The sequence below is a fragment of the Schistocerca serialis genome, unplaced genomic scaffold (assembly GCF_023864345.2).
Source record: "Schistocerca serialis cubense isolate TAMUIC-IGC-003099 unplaced genomic scaffold, iqSchSeri2.2 HiC_scaffold_1362, whole genome shotgun sequence".
NCBI lineage: Eukaryota > Metazoa > Arthropoda > Insecta > Orthoptera > Acrididae > Schistocerca > Schistocerca serialis.
The window spans coordinates 52404589-52430904 of record NW_026047583.1 but is presented as its reverse complement, the minus strand read 5'-3'; the positions used below and the strand labels follow the sequence as shown (position 1 = coordinate 52430904).

General features: G+C 41.0%; 1 protein-coding gene across 1 annotated transcript in view; it reads right to left on the bottom strand.

Annotated features, from left to right (window-relative positions):
- LOC126440353 (molybdenum cofactor biosynthesis protein 1-like) overlaps positions 1 to 26316 on the bottom strand; it is a 346021-nt gene that overhangs the window by 12973 nt on the left and 306732 nt on the right. Inside the window, exons 5-6 of the mRNA XM_050090642.1 lie at positions 18149 to 18294; positions 9295 to 9380 (exon numbers count right to left, since the gene is read on the bottom strand). Of these exons, the coding sequence (XP_049946599.1) occupies positions 9295 to 9380; positions 18149 to 18294 (232 nt within the window). The remainder of the gene's footprint in view (positions 1 to 9294; positions 9381 to 18148; positions 18295 to 26316) is intronic.

The window sequence follows — 26316 nt, the reverse complement described above, 5'->3', positions numbered from 1 at the left end:
TGGTTTCTAACATGGCAGCATGTGCAGCTAGTGTAAGGATAGTTACAGGTAACAAATGACATGGAGAAATTTCAATTTGCTTTCAGCCCTGAAATTGAGTTTTTGTTGTCGTGAGTTTACCCTTAAGGGTTAGCTTTAATTGCCATGAACAAAGCGATCATGATATTAGTACTGCTGCAGACTGTTGACCACAATTTTCTCGGCTGGGTTAGGACACAAGTTTACAGTCAGAGATACAAAACGGGTCGTCTGCCCCAGTTCAGTCACTGGTCACTTTAAATCAATAGTCGACAGAGTATCCAACATTTCTGACATACCTTGCACCAGCCACTAGAAAAATTGCTCTGTGTTAAACATTTAACATAATTTGTGAAGTGAGCTGCTTGTTTGTTGTCACCTGTAACCAAACGGTAGCTGGTAGCCAATGTGGCAACATTGTTGCAGCAAGTGATTGATGTCAACTATCAAGTAATTTTATTCAGACTATTGTAGTGAGACAGGGTACCTTCTGCCATGCACCATATGGTGGCTAGTGGAGTATGTATGTAGATGTGGAATCACATCCCATCTGGAAAGTCAGCCCTTGATCTGCAGTTCTGGGTAACTTTCTCAAAATCTACCCTCTTTCCTAGACCTATCCTTCACCCCTCTTCCTTCCACTTCAACCCTTCTGCCTGAAGAATGAGCTACTGGCTCTGAAGCTCGCCTAATTATAATCTTCTTTTATGTGTGTGTTCTGCCGCCACTTAGCAAGTAGGTTGTTTATCTATCCAATTCAATTATCATGTAATCAAAAGCTGCATTTAACACACCAAGTCTCTTTTACCAATCACTTTGAATATGTCCTACAGAATGTACTGTCTATCCTGTCCTTTTTTGAGATTACTGTTTTGTTGTACTTTTCTACAGGCATCATCTTACTTATTAAGAGTCAGTTCCTTCATGTTGTTGTTGTTGTTGTGGTCTTCAGTCCTGAGACTGGTTTGATGCAGCTCTCCATGCTACTCTATCCTGTGCAAGCTTCTTCATCTCCCAGTACCTACTGCAACCTACATCCTTCTGAATCTGCTTAGTGTATTCATCTCTTGGTCTCCCTCTACAATTTTTACCCTCCACGCTGCCCTCCAATGCTAAATTTGTGATCCCTTGATGCCTCAAAACATGTCCTACCAACCGATCTCTTCTTCTAGTCAAGTTGAAGAGCTGCATGTCCTCGGGAAAAATTATGGCTGTAGTTTCCTCTTGCTTTCAGCCGTTCGCAGTAACAGCACAGCAAGGTGTTTTGGTTAATGTTACATGGCCAGATCAGTCAATCATCCAGACTGTTGCCCCTGCAACTACTGAAAAGGCTGCTGCCCCTCTTCAGGAACCACATGTTTATCTGGCCTCTCAACAGAAACCCCTTCGTTGTGGTTGCACCTACGGTACGGCCATCTGTATCGCTGAGGCACGCAAGCCTCCCCACCAACGGTAAGGTCCATGGTTCATGGGGGGAGTTCCTTCATAGTCAACAGTTAAGGAATGGGTGGCTGAATTCATATGTGGCATATGTCTCTGTAAGATGACTCATGAACTACTTCCTAGAATTACAATCAAATATGAAAATGCTGAGAAAGAACACAGTGTGATATTGCAAGATCAGTAATTAAAAAGATGTGCAAAACAGTTGATGCCGTGGCCATACCAGAAAGTGAGTGGCATGTCTGTTGAAGCCTGACTACAACCTAATGTGAAAAACAATTTGGGACAATCTGACACACAACTGATTCTATGCACCAATCTGTTCCCGTGGATGAAATGAAACAGCAGTTGCACAAAAATAGCCAAGGTGACTTAATCGGAGAGAAAGAGTGGTCATTGTTTTCTAGGATGCAAAAGGGATTGTATTTTAGATTAGCTTGCAAGACTGAAACAATACCTCACAGATACTATGCAAGTATTCTGACTCAACCGGATGAAAAAATATGGAGCCAAGACCCAGGGGGAAAAAAAAGTTTATCATCAGTGAAATGCATATGGTCACAAAGGCACTTTCACAATAGGAAAACTGGGAGTTTCAAGTGTGAAGTCTTCAAATATCTATTCCATTCTCAAATTTTTTCACATTCTGACTTTAGCTTCCTCTTCTTTTCTTTTTGTATGAATGATTCACTTAAGACTACATGCGTCACAGTTCAAAACCGTTTTGTGAGTCAACAACTGGATATGTTTTCACTGCTCTGTCTCTTGTAACTCCGTTGGACATGGAGGTAGCAAATGAGGATGTAGGATGTCCATGACATACTGTTGTGCTGTCAGAGTGACCTGAAGTCATATCCGATGCTGCCCCAAACGCCCTCTCCCTATGTCGTTGTCATACTCACTGACAACTGTCATCGCGGGTCTTGTAGAATGTGACTCACTGCTGATCACATGACAGGTGCAGGTGTGAAAGGGTTACAATGTGCTCGGCGTACTTGCAGCAATTCTCCCATGGGCTCGTCAGACACGGTCAACCGGAAGCTTGCTGACAAGCAAGCCGCCCTTATGTACCCAAGCAGTCCAACATGGGGACACTACCACATCTGAATGTCTCACAAATCTGCATACTGCATAATTCAATCAGCCTGGCAAATGGAGACACACAATTAGGCCCCTTCAAATTTTGTTACGTGCTGATAGTGCTGACTCACAGAAGTACAGGGCATCTGTGTCCTCCACAGGGATCACTCAACATCTTACACTCTTCACATCTCTTATAGCTCCTACCATTCATGGTAACAATCCGAGACACAAACAAAGCTAATGCAATCTGGTGACCTTTTTATCCATTTCAGAGAGTTGCGACTCTCATAATTTACCACTGGTATGCACACTCGTGAAACTACGTTGCTTCAGGGAGCTTCCCTTTTTTTTCTTCAAGCAGTTTAGTTCTTTGAATCCATTTTTCTTGTAGCTCAGAATAATTATTTTATTGTGTAGCAAACTTACAGGCTAGCATTCTGGCCTGAGCTGTCTGAGTTGGTGGTCATGTGTGTGTGTGGTGTGCTTGCTTGTGTGAATGAATGGTGTGTATTTCTATTTCTTTTTCTGATGAAGGTTGTGGCCAAAAGCTTATGTGTAAGTGTCTTAACTGTGCCTGTCTGCATTTTAACGTGCCATCTTTATGGTAATTAGCACTCTATATTTTCCTACACTGCTGATATTCCAACCTGTAGTTTCCATTGTTTGAACTTACGGTCTACTGTTTTATGTTGCAGTGCACTTCTACAAGTGTAATACACAAATGTTGCCTTAGGAAAGTGTCACAATAACATCCATGTCTACCGTTTGCTATTTTTTACGAAATAGCACGTCACACTCGAAATTTAACTTAGCCAATGAAAGAAGTTTGAAGATTTATTGTGTGTAAGAGACACAAGGGCCCACTGTGTGGGAAATGTGGGAAGTTCTGTGCAGAGACGGAGTTATCCACAGACACAGTAAGTCTTGGGAGCTATACGGGTGTTTAAACATCGCCACCTGCTGGGATGAGGGGCCACTTACTCTGAGGTGGCGCTGTGCCAGCAACGAGCTCGACCCATTGATTAGCACCACAGATGACAATGAGCAACCAGCTGCTTCTCTGTGCAGAGATATAAAATTTATCGATTTTGGACATCGGGTGACAATCTGTCACATGGAGAACAATGTTTACTCTGGCAATTTTTTACACTAATCTAGTGTTCTGCAACATATTAATGTGAAATGTTGTCTATGATGTTGAAGAGTTTAAGTTAAACTGATATCTGAGAATTTGTTGTTTTTGTGGCACTATCCGGAAAATGGCCTCTCTTGCAGCTCCAAGCATAAATGTATAGTGAAGAAGAATAATTAGCACAGCACACTGGAACCGAGTAGGGATCCGGTTTACTGCTCGGCCACTAAATTAGCATATTGTGAGTACACCAGAAGAGACGCTGTACACACTTGCATATACTACATACACAAGTACAAGCATCGATCAAGCTACTGTGAAACTGCACTCTGTGTGACTCATCACTACATCAGAATACTGTAAATGTGGTGATTCCAATTTCGTAAGGTCTCTTCCTGTTTGTTTTCATCAGTTGGATCTTATTTTTCAAGTATGTGGGAATCCAATGAGCTGCCTGTTTGGATACATTCTTTCTGTATGTCCCACAAGTTGGATTCTTTGGAGACACATTGTAACAAGAGTTTTTAGGAATTTGCCTGGAGATTTCACACTGGGTTCTGTGTGATGTATTCCAACTTTTATTCTTGGACCTAAGATTTTTACTACAATTTTACATTCTTCTAATTCAGTTTGCTGTTTTCATGTCTTGTGTTGGACAAAGAGTCTCTCTCATGCATAAAGAAATCCTAATTTGATCACTGTTGTGCAATGTTAGATTTTAGAGTTCCAGGAAAAATACTTTTAGTTAACTGAGAGACAGTTTGTATTTTCTGAAGTCTGGATTCTATGCCTTCTTTTCATTATGATGTTCAGTGGTCTTTTTCACCTAATTATTTAAACTCTGTATCACCGAATACTATGTTGTTGCCTATATAAGTTCACCCAGTGCCATTTTGGTATCGTCCATTAATTTTTTACCCAGGTGAAATTATTAGTCCAATTTTCCTAGATTGCTCCCTTAATATTTCAAATTGCTTTAGCACATCAGTGATGTTTTTGTCAATTAGTATTACATCATCGGTATAGGTTACACAATATAATTCTATCTTTAAGTTTACATTCTAGTCAGTGTAATAGTGCACCTGCTCTTCTCCATTATCTTACAATTTCCTTAGGGGCATAGTTGAATAGCAATGTGTTATGCCATCCCATTTTCATATACTTATGTCTGTCAGGGGAGAAAACAAATTGAAACATAGCTAATTTAGAGGGTATGCGATGTTATTTCAGTGATAACAAAACAGAGTCAAATTTACACAGAACTTATCAGTTTGAGCCCACTTATCAACACAGCAATGCACCCTGTCTGGCCTGGACAGTGCGGGAGGATGTCGTAAAGCTGCTGCATACCCTCCTGAGAAAGGTGATCCACAACTGTTGTCACTGGACATTGCAATCATGGATACAGGCAGTGGGATGGAGTTAACGTCCATGTTGGTCCCATAATGTTCTATCGGGGACAGATATGGGGATTTTGCTGGCCACAGGAGTATATCAACATCACGCAGACAACTTAAAGAGACACACACTACATGTGGACAAGCACTGGCCTGTTGAAAAATAGCACCACAATACTATTACACACTGCTGTACCATCAGAGTTCCCTCAGCCATTACAAGCCGTGACCTGAAGTCATACCCAATGGCTCCCCACACCATGGGACTGCTTTGTGACCCCCCCCCCCCCCCCAAAATGTGGAAGAATGGGACCTCTCCCCATCTCCCCGGGTCACTGTCGAACTTCTCCACGATAGTCATTTGGAGCAGTGCAGGACTGGGACTCATTAGTGAACATAATGTGACACCATTCATTAGCAGTCCGTACTTCTCGATCATGGCACCACTTCACATGCAGTCATTTGCTTGGGTGTTAATGGCAGCCTATGTGCAGGACGGCAATTCCATAGTCTGGCTGCTCCTAGCAGTATGACACAGCATGTTGCAAGGAGTCTATTACAGTGAACTCCTGTTTATCCTAAATGATCGGGACGGTGGCCGGTTCCGATAACAAAAATTTCAGATAAATCAAAGTCCCCCTGTTTTCACATGTGAACACTCCAAATTGCATCAATATTGCGAAATACGATCGTAAAACGTGCGTAGGGTATGTAAAACGTTACTGATATGGTTGCAAATAACCCTGCACTTTTTTACTGAAAAAATTGTGCTGACATGTTAAAAAGGCACCAAACTATGATTGAAAACTCAAAGTTTTTAAGTGCTGTATAACAAAGCTCGTTTATTTTGCATTCTTACAGAAAAAATCTCCCTTATTTGGCAGCAGGAAATAACAGGAGTTTTAATTTTATTACCTACTCTTTTGAGTAAAAAATAAACTACTGAACAAAATTATGAAACAAATCTAGAGATTACTCAAAGGAACAAAAAGTCTGTCTAGAGGAACTTTCAAGAAAATTTAAAAAAAAAAAACTTTTTAAGTTATGGACATAGAAGTTCTAGGATGCTTCATTAGAGTTTATTTTTTGGTAACGAAGTCACAAACGTCTTTTTCTTTTGTTTTTTTGCTTGAGAAACTATTGCTGCAACAATACATCTCCAACGTTGAAATCAAACTATTTCAAGATAAATCGTCTCCGCCTGTTGGCTGATGTACTCCAGGGCAGTTTGGATCACTTCATAACAGAATGTGTGAGGAATATTTTTCTCTGATTCATCATCAGAAACATAGTCTTCTGACACTTTATGATCGGTCACAATTTGGACGATTTCATCCTCAGTCACATGAAAAAATGCCATTTTCTATTCACTCTTCAATGTCTTCGAAGTGTGTGTCTTTACAACCAGCTTCTCCAGTAAATTCACCAAAATTATGTCAGCTTGAGTTTCGGTGTTGCCTCCTCCTTCCCACCACTTAGGTTGCCTTACGATCTAAGAGTATTTTTCCAAGACCTAACAAGAGGAACTGGAGGAATTAGATTCCAAGCTTCAGCAATCAATGAATGACACTTAAAACATCGATTGTTTTAAGAGCTTCCACAAAATCATCTGCAGCATCAATCACACCTATTAATTATTCCAGCATCTTGCGTCTGTAATGTTTTTCCATCGCCTCAAGAATACCTTGGTCCATCGGTTGACATAGAGATGTGACATTTTGTGGGAGAAATACAACTTTGATATCCCCATCTTGCAGATCACCTGGGTGAGAAGGAGCATTGTCCACAAGAAGTAGCACTTTTCAAGGAAGTCCTTTTCCTTCCATGTAATTTACTACAGTTGGAACAAACTCTGCCTGGAACCACTCTCTGAAGATGGCACTGTTCATACATGCCTTAAGACTGACTCATGTACCTCAGTGGCAAACTGGTTGGTTGGTGTCTAAATGCTCTTGGTGTTTTGGATTTGCCAATTAAAGTAAGACACAGTTTATGATTGCCAGTGGCATTACTGCAAGCAAGGACAGTAAATCTTTCTTGGATTTTTTTGTATCCTGAAGCCATTTCTTCTTCTTTAGAGGCAAGGGTTTTCATTGGCAGCATTTTGTAATTCAACCCAGTTTCATCACATTTGTAAAGTTGATAGCCAGTATAACCTCCTTTGTCAATGATTGTGTGCAGTTTCTTCTTAAAATCAGTGTAGCAGCTTCATCCCCAGATAATGATTTGGAACTGATGGCAATTTCATGAATGCCATGCTGCTTCTTGAAACGATCCTGCTGGCCATTACTTCCGAGCAATTCTTGCTTCTTTCCTTCAATCAGCTCATCAGCTCATTTTGACAAAGTAGAGGACCTGAAACTGACACACCTTTGGCTCTTATTTATTCGTGCCACAAAAATAATGCCTCTTCTAACTGAGGATGTGCACCTTTTCTCATTGCTTTTCAAGATTTCACTGCGCTGCCCAATGCTTGGATGGAACAAAATTTTTAAATTCCTGATCAATTTGTCTTCCGATCAGTAATTGTACTCCTACTCTGTAGCAACTTTTGTGGGTGGCTCACCAGCATCAATTCTCTGCAAAGTGTGAAGCTCTTTTTCCAACAAGATCACATTCATTTTATGTTTCGTGCCTGTAGTCACGTTCAGTGTTCTTTCTACAGACACTCGACTGAGTCCTTTATGGTTTTTGGCCCCTTTTATCTCTGGACACTTTAAGGCACATAGTGGGAGCACGAAACCTCAAATCAGAAACACACAGATGCACAACTTGACAACACTCGAGATGCACTAGACAAACTTTTGACTTTTGAAACCAGGCTGTGGCAGCCATCAAATGAAAGCATTCGATACATCTATGCCATTTCCTCTGTTCTACCCAAGCCCACGTGGCAACACAACAGGGTGTTGTACATTCACTGTTACACACTCAGCTTTGATGTACCGACAACAAGTGGAAAGTGTTAGGCAGCGCACTCTAATTGTCGGTTTTGACAGGGCTACGTTGCGCTGCATAGAACAATACTGTATGTACTGTACTACCAAGGAGTTCCAATAGATGGCAGTGGCATGAAACCATGCAATACGAATAAGAAACACACTAGAGCTTCAACCAACACACGCACGAATTGACGATACTTGGACTTTTGACACACACCAGTGCACAGATTAGCAGCAGATTGCCAAAAAACACCAGCAAATGCTTGGCTCCAGGTGCACGCAAACTGAAACTTGTCAAGTGTCAATCTAGCTAGCCAAAAGTGTAGCTGCACGAGAGTTTACTGTACTTGTTCTCAGATGGCAGTCACAGATGTGAACAGGTTACAATGTACTCAGTACACTACACAGTGATGCTCCCTTGTAGTGGTCTCATGTAGTCAACTGGAACATTGATGACGAGTATGCCCTTACTTTTCAACATCAGGCCACTGTCAGATCCAAATACTCCAAAAATACAGATGTTGCAAGGTTTAACCAGGCGACCAAATGGACATCCACAATGAGGTTTCTTTCAAACTCTCATCAGATAATGCTGTCTCACACCAATATGCAGCACCTTCATATCCTCCAGAGTGATGATTCATCTGACGCTATTCGCATCCCTTATATACCACATGATGCTTGCTAAACAGCAATAAAAACAAAGAACACTAATGAATAATGAAGGAAAAGACAGACTGTTACTTACCATAAAGAAGATACCTTAGGCTGCAGATGGGCAGAATTAAAAGACACTTACATAAAGCTTTCAGCCACAGCCTTCACCAGTAAGTAGTAATCTGCCTTTTCCAATATTGTTGATATTCCTACTGGAGTTTCCATTGTTTCAAGGACACTGATGCTTTTCTGTGAGTGTTTGCTTTATGATGTTTTCTGCATTTTAGCTTTTTTTTAAAAAAAGAAAAAAAAAGAAAGAAAGAAAGAAAAAAAAAAGATTTGTTGCTGGAAAACTTCTGAAGTCCAATAAAGGAGTTACAACAGCCATATATGGTTATCTGGTGGACCTTGCAGAACCAAATTCTAGGGCTGAAATATCTTGTTGACCAATGGGCATTAATCAGAATGAATACTAAATAAAAATTAAATCCAAGTTTACACAAAAAACACAGGTTCTATAACTGTTGTTTTTCGTTCTATTTTGCTCTTATGTTTGCTATGACTTGTTAAACAGAAATTTTCTTTCTATCTATAGAGTTACATTTGCTGTAATGTATCTTACCTCGATGTTGTTTCTTCCTTCTTCTCACTGCTGCCCAAATCATGGCAAGCAAGTCATCCTCACTGCATTTGCTTCGTATTGCATCTCTGAAACAACTGTTAAAACACCCGTTAAACAGTACCAGGCAATTACCACACAGTGAAATGTTGGTACACTAAAAAGGAAGAAAAACTTTGCAGAAATCTTCAACAGTAATCTTGTAGTCTGCAGTAGGCAACAGCAGGATAACAAACCCACTGGACAAGAATGGGAAAGTCATGATAGAAGTTACTTTTATTTTTATAAATAAACAGGTATCTTACACAAATGCTCAAGAGTGTACATAGGATCTTGGGCTGAAGAGGTGGAGCAGAAACTGACATTAGTTTTGTTGAAGAGGGAGTACTGGAACACAGCACAATTTCTTGCAAAATGAAGCCAAATTTATTGATAAACTCTTAATTAATTGCCAAGCTCACTAATGTGATCATTTTACGACAGGTACTTACTGCTTGGAGTATATGTGACTTTTCAGGCTTGCCTGATAGATCTGTTGCAAAAACACTTTGGGTTCCCCACCAGATAACATTATGCAAGTCCCTCCCTCAATATTTCAGTGACACAACGTTTTGGCATCTACAGGTGGTGGTGATTTCCACCATCACTGCTGCAAGATGCAACTGGCAATTTCCACATGACAGCTTTGAAATTTATCATGTGGATGACTATGACCATCATATTTAGAATTCAGAGGATTTCATAGAATACCTGAAGATGCTTAAACTAGAACTTTCAGATCTTTTAGTTAGCTCAAATGTTATATCATTACTTACAAAAGTGCCCCTGCAGCCCTCATTAGAGGTTATTAACAGCAAGTTTGAGAAAGAAATTGTGGTGCTGTTTAAACATGTGCATACCTCATCCTATTTCTTATGTAACACCAACTACTTTAATCAAGTGGACAGTGTTCCCATGGGAGACCCTCTATTTCCCTTAGTAAATATCCAACATTCCTCCTTCTGGCAGAATGCTGAAGAGACATTTGTGGTGTGGCCCACATAATACAGACACTACCTATGTCCCTGCAGCATTTGCACTCGCTCCATCTGAATATTCAGTTCACTGTGGAAGTACAAAAAGATAGCAGCTTACCATTCCTGGATGTCACAGTTTGAAGAAAAGCTGACAGAACACTGGGGCATAGTCTCTACTGCAAACTGATACACGCAGAGTTATATTTGCGGTCCAAAAGTTGCCATCACCCTGCACAATGTGGTAGTGTCTTACACTCCCTGGCACATAGAGCACACGTGATCTCAGATACCAACAGTTTGCCTGGTGAACTGTAAAACCTAATAACAGTGTTGCAGCAGAACGTTTATTCTTGTAAACAGATTTGCAATGTGTTCTGAGCAAAGCAAGTTCAGTGTAGGGATGTAAATGAAGATACTTAGACAAGCACTGCAAATGGCTTTCTTGCCATATTTCAGTGGCATGTTTTCAAAAATAGAAAGAATCGCTAGGAGAAACAGAATCAAGTGTGTTTTTCGTCTACCAGCGAAACTAAGGAAGTGTTTGTGTTAAGTTAAAGACAATCTTGACCCTAGAAAACATAGATCATATATAAGATCTGATGCCATTATGGGAAATCTTATATAGGGCAGACACCTCACATTGTGCAAGAACACTGTGTTCAACAGCACTGACAAAAATGCCACCCAGTAAATTAGTGGTAGCAGAGCACTGCCTGAATACAGGGCACCACACGTTTCCCAAGAGGCCATACGGTGGGCAATCTTACCAACAGGAATATGGAATTTTGACTAAGCACTGCCCAGAATCCAGCACTGACTGCCATGAAATTAAAACAGTAGAAACCAGATCCTCCGATGTATGACCTGATGCAGCACCTTGCAGAGAGTTAATTCAGCTTTTAACCACACGAGTGTCCAGAAGTGCAGTCATTGCCCACAACACATAAGCAGAAGGCTACTATGAATGGCATTTCCATCCAACTGGGAGTGCCTGTCCACACATTCGTACTCCTGCTTCTAGCCTGACAAATTTCAATTCTGCTGTGCGAATATCACCAGTCACATCTTGCAGCAGTGATGACAGGACCCACCACTACCTGAAGATGACGAACAGTTGTGTTGGTGAAATATTGCGAGGCTTGCACAAAGTTATTCAGTGGCCAATCTGAGAAGATTTGTATACATTATTTTTCTGTGACACAGGTATTGTGCAGCAAAATGTGATAACTTTCTGCATTTGCCTTTTTGTAAATTTCAAAATACCCCAAAAATTGGTGAGAAACACTGAACATATGACGTAACCAGATGACATACCCCACAGCATGTGCAGCAGTCGGGGTTGAGTGTAAAGGAATGACTGAGCAGTGCAATACTTTCATTTGAGAAAACAGAGCAAATTTCAAAACATTTTGTAAATATGATCTGTTGTAAATGTAGATGTTACAAAATTACTGTCCCTGCTGTAATCAAGCAAAAGCAGTTCTGATTTTGTGTTTTTTGCTTCTGTCACTTCTCTTTTTGTTTACAGACATTAGTTAGTAAAGAAAACAAAGGTCATTTAATGGCGATGATGCTATTCTGAAGTTTACACTCATCTACTTGTTATGCAATATGGTAGGTTTTCATTGTACTGTACTTTGCAAGAAATCAAGGAAACTGCAAGACCGATAAATAAAATAATACACATCAATATAAATACATAATTGTTTAACACAATGAAAAAATACTGCCTGCCAGATGCAAGACGCAAATCCTGAACGCCATCACTAAAGTCGCACACATGTATCCGTAGCCACAACGATATCAATACTTGACTTGGGTTGGGATGATCAAGTGTGACAGACCAAGAGGCTCAACCACTGCAAGCATGGCAAGGTACATCATCTGGTGACATTTGTCATTCACTTTTGACACATTTCCCAACATTTGTATCGTATCCAACATTTGTAATCCCATGTGTCTTGTATTAAATTACTTGTCTCAGGGTCATCTACAGTGCTTTGGAGGTTTTTAAATGTTAATACGCATCACCCTGTGTGTGTGTGTGTGTGTGTGTGTGTGTGTGTGTGTGTGTGTGTGTGTGTGTATGTGTGTGTTTATATATATGAAACAAATACTAACAAAGAGACAGAGGGCCTGGTGAGTACTTACCTCAGCTCAGTACAGCCGATAGATACACAAAACAGAACAGAAAATTGACGTATCCTAGCTTTCGGAACTTCGTTCCTTCATCAGGGAGGAGAGAGGGGAAAAAAGGGGAAGAAGGGAAAGTGGATTCAGTTATTCACAACCCAGGTTATGAAGCAACAGGGGAAAGGTAAACAGGGAGGGTAGCAAAGATGGAGGCATGGATGTCAGAGGGAAGCCAAAGATATTCTACTGTAATTACTGTGCCAGCTTCAAACCAAGGAGGATGAATACAGAAGTAAAGAGGTACATAGTATAAAGATAAACACAACTATGTAGGATAAAAAGATGCGTGAATGGCTAAAGAGGAAAGGGAAAGAGGAGAAGACTAAAGAGTAAATGGGAGTGAGGTTGGTTAACATAGGTTCAGTCCAGGGGGATGGCGGGATGAAAGGATGTGTTGGAGTGCAAGTTCCCATCTCCGCAGTTCCGAGGTACTGGTGTTGGGTGGGAGAAGCCAAATGGCACATATGGTGTAGCAGGTTCCTAGGTCCCTAGAATTATGCTGGAGGGCATGCTCCGCTACTGGGTATTGGACATCTCCTAGGTGGACAGTTCGTCTGTGCCCATTCATGCGCTCAGCCAGTTTAGTTGTCGTCATACCAATGTAAAAGGCTGTGCAGTGCAGGCATGTCAGCTGATAAATGACGTGCTGTCTCACATGTGGCCCTGCCTTGAGTTGTGTATGTTATACCAGTAGCGGGGCTGGAGTAGTTGGTTGTGGGGGGATGCGTGGGGCAGGTTTTGCATCGGGGTCGGTTACAGGGGTAGGAACCGCTGGGTAGAGAAGGTGGTCTGGGAATATTGTAGGGTTTGACAAGGATGTTACGGAGGTTAGGGGGTCGGCAAAAGGCAACTCTGGGTGGTGTGGGGAGAATATTGTCAAGGGATGATCTCACTTCAGGGCTTGACTTGAGAAATTCATATCCGTGGCGGAGTAATTAGTTGATGTATTCGAGGCCAGGATAATATTGGGTGACAAGGGGGATGCTTCTGTGTGGTCTGGGGGTAGTAACATTGTTGTTGGTTGGGGAGGAATGTATTGTTTGGGAGATCTGTTTGTGGACAAGGTCTACAGGATAGTTGTGGGAGAGGAAAGCACTGATATATAATATAATACAGGGAAACATTCCAAATGGGAAAAGTATATCTAAAAACAAAGATGATGTAACTTACCAAACGAAAGCGTTGGTATGTTGATAGACACACAAACAAACACACACACAAAATTCAAGCTTTCGCAACCCACAGTTGCTTCATCAGGAAAGAGGGAAGGAGAGGGAAAGACGAAAGGATGTGGGTTTTAAGGGAGAGGGTAAGGAGTCATTCCAACCCTGGGAGTGGAAAGACTTACCTTAGGGGGGAAAAAGGACAGGTATACACTCGCACACACACACACACACACACACACACATATATCCATCCGCACATATACAGACACAAGCAGGGTATATGTGCGGATGGATATGTGTGTGTGTGTGTGTGTGTGTGTGTGTGTGTGTGCGAGTGTGCGTGTGTGTGTGTGTGTGTGTGTGTGTGTGTGTGTGTGTGGCATACTGGTCTGAACTATGCAGCCTTCAAATGGAAGTTTTTTGATCACTCCTTATTTTGCACCCTGCCACCTTGGCAATATGTACCGCAATTCATCAGACAGACGACCTTCCTGCATGCTTCGAGCATCCCCTGGTGCTGTTCCGAACCAATGCTAATCTTTGTAACTGTGACGAGCAGTGTGCAGATTGCATCTTTGTATCCCACAAAGAGGTGACAGTTCCCAGTGGCATGAATGGTTACTGTTTATTGAATGTCACTGAGTTGGTGAGTCATTTGCTACATTGTGGCCCACCTGTTCGCTGCTAAAGCCATGCTAGTCAGTGGTAACCCCTGCCAATGATATCCTGTTGCCCATAGCAGTTCACTCTGCTGATTGTGGTAGTATTTTCCTTGAGTAAATCTGCTCACAGTACACCTTTGACACTGTGGTACAAGAAAGCCCAATGACTACACACCCTTATAGAATAAGTGTCTCGAGCCATGGTTACCCACGATATGGCAGTGATAAAATCACCCTGTGATCAACTGTCACACTGCAGCTGTAAGCTGCACCTCCTTTTTCAGAATACTCAGGTTTATTAATTTGAAGTAAATCAGATCTTTTGCAGGAAGATTTAACAAAAAGAGCACATCCACGAAAGGATGAAACCATGTCTAATTAACTGGAACACAAAATTAATAATTAGTGGTGACAAAGATCCTCTGCAATAAAAAATAATGTCCACTTACTTCATGTATTAGTCTTCAAGTGACAGAATATATGTAACTGTGTCCTTCTTATTTACACTGATTAAACAATGGAAATTCCAGGTAGGAATATCAACAGTGCAGGGAAAGATAGATCACTATTTACCGTAAAGAAAACAAAGTTGAACACAGGCACAACACACAAGCAAGCACTCCACGCGCGCACGCACGCACACACACACAGAGAAAAAAAAACTGCCAAGTCCAGCAGCTAGGGGCAAGCTACTGGAGTTGTCAGTCATATGTGTGTGACATGTGCTTGCCTGTGTGTATGAATGTGTGTGTTTCTCTGTATCTCTTTTGCTGATGAAGGCTGTGACCGAAAGCTTTGTGTAAGTGCCTTTTTAATTGTGCCTGTCTACAATGTAACATGTCTGCTTTACAGTAAGCAGCAATCTATGTTTTCCTATATTTTTCATTTACACAGATGTAATTAACAAATCAGAGTCTATTTATTCCAGAGAAGTGACAGTTTGTTCATGACAGTTCAGCACAAATCTGATTTTTTATATACAGCAAGGCTACCTATAAATTATTCTGTGTGCCAGTGTTCATGCTGACTATAGGGATTCACACGGATCATGTGTAATTTGACATCTGGTCCTGTAAACTTACTTCTGCTCAACGTGAAAAATTCTCCAATCCACATTTTATAATTAACCTGAACATATCAAATAATGCACCCTTCGATATAACTGCTTATTGTCCACTTCCCATCACTCTATTCCCAATGTCAACCCAATTGACCTCTTCTTCTAATCCAAAAACCATGGTTGACTCAATGTTTGCTATTGCAAGCTATTGCTATTGCAGCACAAAAGTGCCAGAGGCACCAGTAATGATTTATAATTAAAAATACTAGAAAGTAAGGCTCACTGGTCCGTACATGCTAAGACAAACACTACAAGTGTCTAAGACACCGCGCTCTCACACAACAAGTACAAGGTCTGAATACATTCCATTTACGATACACTAAACTGTTTCATTCACGGTGCAATATACATACTCTCTCCCCAATAAACAGAATAGTTATAACTCAATTGTTCACAAGTGTATATTATGACTCTTGCCACAGCTATGCAGTCAGTATGCCACAGGGGTGCCATAGAAAGGGATCAGGTTCAATTCCTTGTAGAGCCGGGAAATTCTGCTCGGTGGACGGACTGGAATAGGGTACACTCTGCTTGTAGTTCCAGCTGAGGAGCTACTCAAGTGAGAAGCAGTGTCTTCAACTTCTGGAAGTTGATAACAGCCTGGAGAGTTGTATACTGACCCCCTAACTCTCCATAGATATATAGTAGAGGACATCTCTCGAAGGGCATTGCGTGGTCTTCTGGGCCCAATGCAGAGTTCCTTTATCAATGTATATTGTATATCACCACTTGTACACACTCATCAGCACAGTACCATATTGTCTCTTCGCGTGGCAAATTTTTATTCCCTTGTTTCCAGATCAAGATTTTTCCACTTCCTCTTCTTCTCTTCTTCTTCTTCTTCTTCTTTTTTTTTTTTTTTTTTTTTTTTTTTTTTTTGTACTTGTACCACACATATTCCACACGGTTTATGCTCACTCCTTCAATGATACTTCCTATCTACCTCTAGTGTCCGAGTTGTCCCTGCTTTCCTGCGTGTTTGTTGGTTTAAACACCCTTGTTTCAAAAGAGAGTGACAGCTTCGATACAGTCTTGTCAACATTTTGTATTTTTATTTAGCAATTATTGTTTGAGCCTTATAGGCGAATGTCACAAGATATTGTCAACCACTGCATTCACTAGATTGGAATGGGGTTCATGGTAACTTATCAATTCATTTTTTAAGTTGCTGTTATCTTTTTCATCCTATCTTGGACTAGCTTTTCCATACTCCCACTCTATTTTACGTAGTCAAACAGTTATCTGCCCTTGCAAACTTGCTCCTTTACTACCAAGTTAACTAATACTGGGCAGCCTAACAGAAGTTCCAATATCCAGTCTTTCACCACAATTCACCTACACACACTTTTCACTCACTGATTTTCTTTTTTCAATGTCATAAATATTTTGCTTTCACAGACTGCTGTGCTATGAACATAAAATTGTAGGAACATCTGCCTCACAGGTCATTTTTTTTTTTTTTTTTAATTAAAGAATATGTTCCTTGCTTATTCCTATTTGCTTCTGATACATTTCCATTCTCACTTTTATTTTGTTTTGATCCATTTCTTTTTTCTTTGATAGACAAGTCAAACAACAATGGCAATATGTTGCAGCCCCTTGTGTTTCACCCTACTTACTACGAACTTACTTTTCTTAGCTTCCAATTTTATTAGTCATTTGGTTTTTAAGATACTTAAATTAATTGTTTGACCCTGTATTTTTATATCTTATTTTACCTTCGGTTGATAAAGGATTTCTGGTATGCTCACAAAGAGAGAGCTGATTCTTCCCACCCCTCACCCCCCTTACCTTGTCCTGAAGCAAACTTATCGCCAAGTATCTTGCAGTTTTTTTCCTATTATTAATCTCTTAGTCTAGTCATCAATTTAAAAGTGTCAGTTGTTGGTCCCATTGTCTAATAATTTGTACATTTATACACATGAAGTTCCAATTTTTATTTGGAACATATAGACTCTGATAATCATGAATCACAGTTCAAATGGCTCTGGGCACTATAGGACTTAACATCTGAGCCAAGGCAGGATTCAAACCTGCGACCATAGCAGTCACGCAGTTCTGGACTGAAGCGCCTAGAACCGCTCGGCAACAGTGGCTGACGAATCATAGTTACCATCACATGGACAGAAATATTGTGTTAACTTTATTACAACATAGGGACATAACTAAAAATGTCTTTACATAATTTCCAGTTCTGATTACTTTCCTTTAATTTAATCTCACAAATAGGTTAGTGTAACATGATGTTGACAGAGGCAAATTATATATACTCACAAATTATTTAGCTAGAGGTATCTGGTTTGTATGTCTGGGAGGGAGGAGGGTGCAAGCTGAAAACTTCAAGAAAAGATTACTCATTTCATACCTGCTGGATTTAACTGCAGTTTATCTCTTCCATATACCAACCACATACCTAATGTGCATGGCAAACAGTTTGAAAGTATTATTCTATACTCAGCATTTGGAACTATCAGTTCCTTAATGAGAGAGGAAAGAGGGATAAGTTTCTGAAGGTCTCAAAGGTCACTCGGACTCCATGACTAATGTGAGGACAAGAGGAACAAATGTGTCTATAAGAAGTTTTGGAATTTCACATCCTGGAGGTAAAATACTGATCAGTCTGTCAGTCTTCTAGTAATTTTATGGTTTCCTCACATGAATTTTCACTTGGACACGATTATTCTATGTTTCATCACTCACCTGAGAGATATCTCTGAATTCCCAAAGAGACACACCTTCAAATTGCCATCAGCTGTTATCCGTAAACGGTTGCACGTGCCACAGAAGTGTTCACTCATTGAGGTAATAAATCCCACATGTCCCTTGAAGCCCGGCACATGGTATGCCTGCAAAAAGAAATTGTAAGAAAATAGCTACTGCTGTTGTGAAAATACTATAAATGTGTTGCTCACCAAGTGGAGGAAGGAGAAAATGTGCATTAAGGGGAGTTTGAACGCCATATCCTGACAATGTTAAATTTAGTGACTTAACTTCCCCGTATTTCAGGAACAACTGTAGCCATTGACAAGAAACTTTTACAGGACATTAAACTATATGTTCTGAGTCTTACAATAATTGCATTTCAGCCACTGCTTTTGGAAATACAATTTTTTAATCACACAGTTAAAATTTTGTGTACTTTTTTGTATGTTATTCTAAATAATTTTATTTATACATAACATTATGTTCTTCTTTTAGTTCAGAAGGCTCAGGATACATACTGAAAATTTGAATTCGCTATTCGAATTAGTTACTGAGATTTAGGGAAAAATGCAAGACAAAATGTAAATTTTCAGGAAGAGTTTTTAAAGTTTTAATAGACTGTAACTCAATATATGCTTAACATTTTATTTTTAGTCACTCAGAAGCACCCTGCACCATACTGTATATCATCCTCTTGATCTTTTTTAAGTTTTTTCTTGTTTTCTTCTTTCTGGACTCCGTAGTGGCCAACTGTGCTGCATACTCTGCTTTACCAGTGCAAACCTTGTCCATCCATTCAAATTCTCTGATGCAGTTTGCTCCAGAATTAATTCCCATATGTTGTAGCACTTTCACGCTACCAATGTTGCCATCATTAAAAGCAATAACAGCATGACTGACCCCCACTTTAGTGTCTTCATTACAAGAAAAACATTTTTTGGTCTACATCTACATCTACATCCATACTCCTCAAGCCACCTGATGGTGTAGGGTACCTCGAGTACCTCTATTGGTTCTCCCTTCTATTACAGTCTCGTATTGTTGGTGGAAAGAAGCATTGTCGGTATGCCTATGTGCGGGCTCTAATCTCTCTCATTTTATCCTCATGGTCTCTTTGCGAGATATACGTAGGAGGGAGCAATATACTGCTTGACTCCTCGGTGAAAGTATGTTCTTGAAACTTCAACAAAAGCCCGTACCGAGCTACTGAGCATCCCCCCTGCAGAGTCTTCCACTGGAGTTTATCTAACATCTCTGTAACTCTTTCGCGATTACTAAATGATCCTATAACGAAGCATGCTGCTCTCTGTTGGATCTTCTCTATCTCTTCTATCAACCCTATCTGGTACGGATCCCACACTGCTGAGCAGTATTCAAACAGTGGGCAAACAAGTGTACTGTAACCTAATTCCTTTGTTTTCGGATTGCATTTCCTTAGGATTCTTCCAATGAATCTCAGTCTGGCATCTGATTTACCCACGATCAACTTTATATGATCATTCCATTTTAAATCACTCCTAATGCATACTCCCAGATAATTTATGGAATTAACTGCTTCCAATTGCTGACCTGCTATATTGTAGCTAAATGATATGGGATCTTTCTTTCTATGTATTTGCAGCACATTACACTTGTCTACATTGAGATTCAATTGCCATTCCCTAAACCATGCATCAATTCGCTGCAGATCATCCTGCATTTCAGTACCATTTTCCATTGTTGCAACCTCTCGATATACCACAGCATCATCCGCAAAAAGCCTCAGTGAACTTCCGATGTCATTCACAAGGTCATTTATGTATATTGTGAATAGCAACGGTCCTACGACACTCCCCTGCAGCACACCTGAAATCACTCTTACTTCGGAAGACTTCTCTCCATTGAGAATGACATGCTACGTTCTGTTATCTAGCAACTCTTCAATCCAATCACATAATTGGTCTGATAGTCCATATGCTCTTATTTTGTTCATTAAACGATTGCAGAGAACTGTATCAAACGCCTTGTGGAAGTCAAGAAACACAGCATCTACCTGGGAACCCGTGTCCATGGCCCTCTGATTCTCGTGGACGAATAGCGCGAGCTGGGTTTCACACGATCGTCTTTTTCGAAACCCATGCTGATTCCTACAGAGTAGATTTCTAGTTTACAGAAAAGTCATAATATTCAAACATAATACATGTTCTAAAATTCTACAACTGATCGATGTTAGAGATATAGGTCTACAGTTCTGCACATCTGTTCGACGTCCCTTCTTGAAAACGGGGATGACCTGTGCCCTTTTCCAATTCTTTGGAACGCTACACTCTTGTAGAGACCTACGGCACATTACTGCAAGAAGGGGGGCAAGTTCCTTCACATACTCTGTGTAAAACTGAACTGGTATCCCATCAGGTCCAGCGGCCTTTCCTCTTTTGAGTGATTTTAATTGTTTCTCTATCCCTCTATTTCAATATCTACCATTTTGTCATCTGTGCGACAATCTAGAGAAGGAACTACAGTGCAGTCTTCCTCTGTGAAACAGCTTTGGAAAAAGACATTTAGTATTTCGGCTTTAGTCCATCATCCTCTGTTTCAGTACCTTTTTGGTCACAGAGTGTCTGGACATTTTGTTTTGATCCACCTACCGCTTTGACATAAGAGCAAAATTTCTTAGGATTTTCTGCCAAGTCAGTACATAGAACTTTACTTTCGAATTCATTTAACGCCTCTCGCATGGCCCTCCTCACATTACATTTCGCTTCGCGTAATTTTTGTTTGTCTGCAAGGTGTTGGCTATGTTTATGTTTGCTGTGAAGTTCCCTTTGCTTCCTCAGCAGTTTTCTAACTCGGTTGTTGTACCACGCTGGCTCTTTTCCATCTCTTATGATCTTGATTGGCACATACTCATCTAACGCATATTGTACGATGGTTTTGAACTTTGTCCACTGATCCTCAACACTATCTGTACTTAAAACAAAACTTTTGTGTTAAGCCATCAGGTACTCTGAAATCAGATTTTTGACACTTTTGCTAACCAGAAAGATTTTCGTACCTTTTTTAATATTTCTATTTATGGCTGAAATCATCGATGCAGTAACCGCTTTATGATCACTGATTCCCTGTTCTGCGTTAACCGTTTCAAATAGTTCGGGTCTGTTTGTCACTAATATGTTATCGCCATGAGTCAGTTCTCTGTTTAACTGCTCAAGGTAGTTTTCAGATAAAGCTCTTAAAAAATTTCACTGGATTCTTTGTCCCTGCCACCCATTATGAAAGTTTGAGTCTCCCAGTCCATATCGGGCAAATTAAAATCTCCACCCAGAACTATAACATGTTGGGCAAATCTAATCGAAATATTTTCCAAATTATCCTTCAGGTGCTCAGCCACAACAGCTGCTGAGCCAGGGGGCCTATAGAGACATCCAATTACTATGTCTGAGCCTGGTTTAACCGTGACCTTCACCTAAATTATTTCACATTTCGGATCTCCGTCAATTTCCTTCGATACTATTGCACTTCTTATCACTTTAAACATGCCTCCCCCTTCACTTTCCAGCCTGTCTCTGTGGTATACATTCCAATCTGAGTTTAGAATTTATTACTGTTTACATCGGGTTTCAGCCAACTTTCTGTCCCTAGTACTATGTGGGCATTGTGACCGTTTATTAATGAGAGCAGTTCTGGGACCTTTCTATAGACGCTCCTGCAGTTTACTATTAGCACATTAATATTGTTATTCCCTGTTGCATTTTGTCTACTCCTACCTTGCCGCATCTCAGGAGGTGTCTTGTCGGGCCTAGGGAGGGAATTCTCTAACCTAAAAAACCCACATGTGCACTCCACACATACTCCGCTACACTTGTAGCCACTTCCTGCATGTAGCGCACGCGTGACCTATTCAGGGGGACCCTACATTTCTCCACCCGATAGCGGATGTCGAGAAATTTGCACCCCAGATCTCCGCAGAATCGTCTGAGCCCCTGGTTTAAGCCTTCCACTCGGCTCCAAACCAGAGGACCACTATCGGTTCTCGGAACGATACTACAAACAGCTAGCTGAGATTCCACCCCGCGAGGCTTTCCGCCTTCACCAACTCCACTAACCGCCTGTATGAACTGAGGATGACCTCTGAACCCAGACGGCAGGAGTCATTGGTGCCGACATGAGCAACAATTTGCAGTCGGGTGCACCCAGTGCTCTCTATCACTGCTGGCACGGCCTCCTCCACATCTCGGATGAGACCCCCGGCAAGCAGACAGAGTGAACACTGTCCTTCTTCCCTGACCTTTCCGCTATTTCCCTAAGGTGCTCCATCACCCGCCTAACGTTGGAGCTCCCAGTAACTAATAAACCCCTCCCCCCATGTGCCTGCTCAGACCTTGCTGAAGGAGTGGCCACATGTCCACTCACAGGCAGAACGGGCGATGCCACACAGCCAGCCTCCACACTGACCCTCCGCCTCGTGCGCCGCGAATGCTGGTGAACCCACCACTCCCCTTGGGAAGAGGGTGGCCCAACCGCGCCCGGTACCTGCAAAGATGTGTCGACAGAAGGGTCAGTGGGTGAAGCATGTATCACCTGGGGTGTACCATGCAAAGCACCAGACTCCCCACTGCCACTACACTCCAAGGCAGCAGCCTGAAGACGGGTAACCGCGGCCATCAACACGTTCAGCTGTTCGCGAACAGTGGCCAGCTCCACCTGTGTCCATACACAGCAGTCACACATCCTATCCATCCTAAGAAATCAATTTACTGTAGAGAGTTAATCAACTTATAACTAGACTGCTAATTCACTAAAGGTGGCTGATAGTTGACTAAACTGTGGTTACTAGACACTTCCTGTAGAAAACAATGAAAATAGCCCTACCTGTCTCTGGACTGTATTGAAAACAAACACTAGCACTACTGGCACTATGGCTTACTAAACGGACTCTCTCTGACTGTATTCAAAACAAACACAAAATCTATGGAACACTATTACTAGCACTCGACAATAAAAAGCTTCCTAAAAGCAAAAACACATGGAAGAAGAAGTGACAAGTAAGAAAAATAGAGTTAATACTTAAATTAGCGTAACTCGCTGCACAGCAGACATGACGCAGACGGCAGTTACGACAACACTGACACTATAAGATTATTGAACGACTCATTGGGATTTTGAGTCTGACAATGCAGACACTTCTTCAATAATTCCAGATTGCCAGGTCTCTGTAAACAGGTTTTATGATATCCACAACTGCTGCTGGGATATAATGTTTATGGCTGTATGACCTGTTTGAGTACTGGGCATTGCGGTAATTGCACCATGAACCAGATCCAGGAGGGCAAAGATGGTGTACTGGTTTATCATCAGCTGACAGTCTCTGGAAGAAGGTAGCCCGTACTGCCTGCTTCAATTTCAACAAATCCTCAGTATTATTTCTAATGGCAATCTCATAATACTGTTGTAGTTGATCAATCATTTTGTCTGTCAGCCTGCTTCTTATGGTCTTACCACCTGAAAGTTTCTTGTCTCTCAAACTTGGTTTCAACTTCCTCAATCTGGTACCCATCCTCTTCTGGACATGACGAACACATTCCAGTTCTGTGATAAGCTTCTCACCATAAGGCTGAGTGGCTACTACACTGTTATATGCATTTGAGTCTGCATAACCTAAGAACTTAGTGTAACACACTCGCCTTTAGTTTACAGATCGATTATAAATTTCAACAGCTGCACAGGCCTCCGTACGACTAGTTGTCCTTCATAATTTCTGTCACAGATATGCCCTTCTTCATGCCCTGATTTATACTTATAACAATGTTTGGTTAAAATCTGGAAATCTATTAGCTTTCCAGTATCCACACTGGTCACTGTAGCAACAGAATTCTTAGAAATGCAGCTGCGCTACTACCAAGCGCCCCAAAAGCTACGGATATGTCAATCATACCATCGTTTATTTCAGCAGCTTCATTTGCAGCACACTTAATTGACTCACATGCAGCAGATTTCACAGCAGCTCCAATAAATCCTGCATACTTGTCCATTTTACAAAGTGGGCGTGGCATATACATCATGACACACATTGTTTCTGCTGCAGTGTAACCTTTGCCAATAGCTCTCAATCCATAAAACCACCTAACATTTATTTCAAAATAATTATCTTTACACTTATCAGAATTCCAAAATGAATGAGTATATTTACAACTGGCAGAATTAATGATACGTTTCCTGGCTAGTCCATTTGATACCTCAATGTCTTCATGTAAACTAACTGGCCCTCCACATACATACAGCACACACATTCACATAACACCCCTGTTAGGTTGTGTAAATGTATCAGAATATAACCTAACCTACCGTTTACATGAGTTTTGTTTTGAGATAACTGTGTTATCACTATGTTTCATTTTAATCTTCGAAGCACTAATTAGTGTTTCGCTAGATACTCATGAGTTTGCCAGTATTTCGTTGTCTGTAACTTCACACACCACATGCTGAACGCAAAGTTTCTCTTTATACAAAAATTTATTACCATGAAACCCACATTTCTTAAAAACACTTCATTTTGGAGTCATATTTTTTGAGAGATTTACCAGTCTATTCGTCACTTTTCCTCGGAAGAACGTTAGCACTTCGATATACAAAGCATGTTTATACTATGAAAAGATACGATACTATTTTTGACAGTGCTACCAATGCAAACACATAATTTAACCTTTATAACACAGCAATCCACAGCTTTCTACAGGGTGGTCCATTGATAGTGACCGGGCCAAATATCTCACGAAATAAGCATCAAATGAAAAAACTACAAAGAATGAAATTCGTCTAGCTTGAAGGGAGAAACCAGATGGCGCTATGGTTGGCCTGCTAGATGGCACTGCCATAGGTCAAACTCATATCAACTGCATTTTTTTAAAATAGGAACCCCCATTTTTTATTACATATTCATGTAGTACGTAAAGAAATATGAATGTTTTAGCTGGACCACTTTTTTCGCTTTGTGATAGATGGGGCTGTAATAGTCAAAAATGGTTCAAATGGCTCTGAGCACTATGGGACTTAACTTCTGAGGTCATCAGTCCCCTAGAACTTAGAACTACTTAAACCTAACTAACCTAAGGACATCACCCACATCCATGCCCGAGGCAGGATTCGAACCTGCGAACGTAGCGGTCGCACGTTTCCAGACTGTAGCGCCTAGCTCCGCTCGGCAACTCCGGCCAGCTGCTGTAATAGTCACAAACATATAAGTATGTGGTATCACATAACATTCCGCCAGTGCGGACGGTATTTGCTTCATGATACATTACCCGTTTTAAAATGGACCGTTTACCAATTGCGGAAAAGGTCGATATCATGTTGATGTATGGCTATTGTGATCAAAATGCCCAAGGGGCGTGTGCTATGTATGCTGCTCGGTATCCTGGACGACATCATCGAAGTGTCTGAACCATTCGCCGGATAGTTACATTATTTAAGGAAACAGGAAGTGTCCAGCCACATGTGGAACACCAACCACAACCTGCAACAAATGATGATGCCCTAGTAGATGTCTTAGCTGCTGGGGCAGCTAATCCTCACATCAGTAGCAGACAAATTGCGCGAGAATTGGGAATCTCAAAAACGTCGGTGTTGAGAATGCTACATCAACATCGATTGCACCCGTACCATATTTCTATGCACTATGAATTGCATGATGATGACTTTGAACGTCATGTACAGTTCTGCCACAGGGCACAAGAGAAATTACGGGACGATGAAAGATTTTTTGCATGCGTTCTATTTAGCGATGAAGCATCATTCACCAACAGCGGTAACCTAAACCGCCATAATATGCACTATTGGGCAACGGAAAATCTACGATGGCAGCGACAAGTGGAACAGCAGCGACCTTGGCAGGTTAATGTATGGTGTGGCATTAAGAGAGGAAGGATAATTGGCCCCCATTTTATCGATGGCAATCTAAATGGTGCAATGTATGCTGATTTTCTGCGTAATGTTCTACCAATGTTACTACAAGATGTTTCACTGCATGACAGAATGGCGATGTACTTCCAACATGATGGATGTCCGGCACATAGTTTGCATGCGGTTGAAGCAGTATTGAATAGCATATTTCATGAAAGGTGGATTGGTTGTCAAAGCACCATACCATGGCCCGCACGTTCACTGGATCTGACATCCCCGGATTTCTT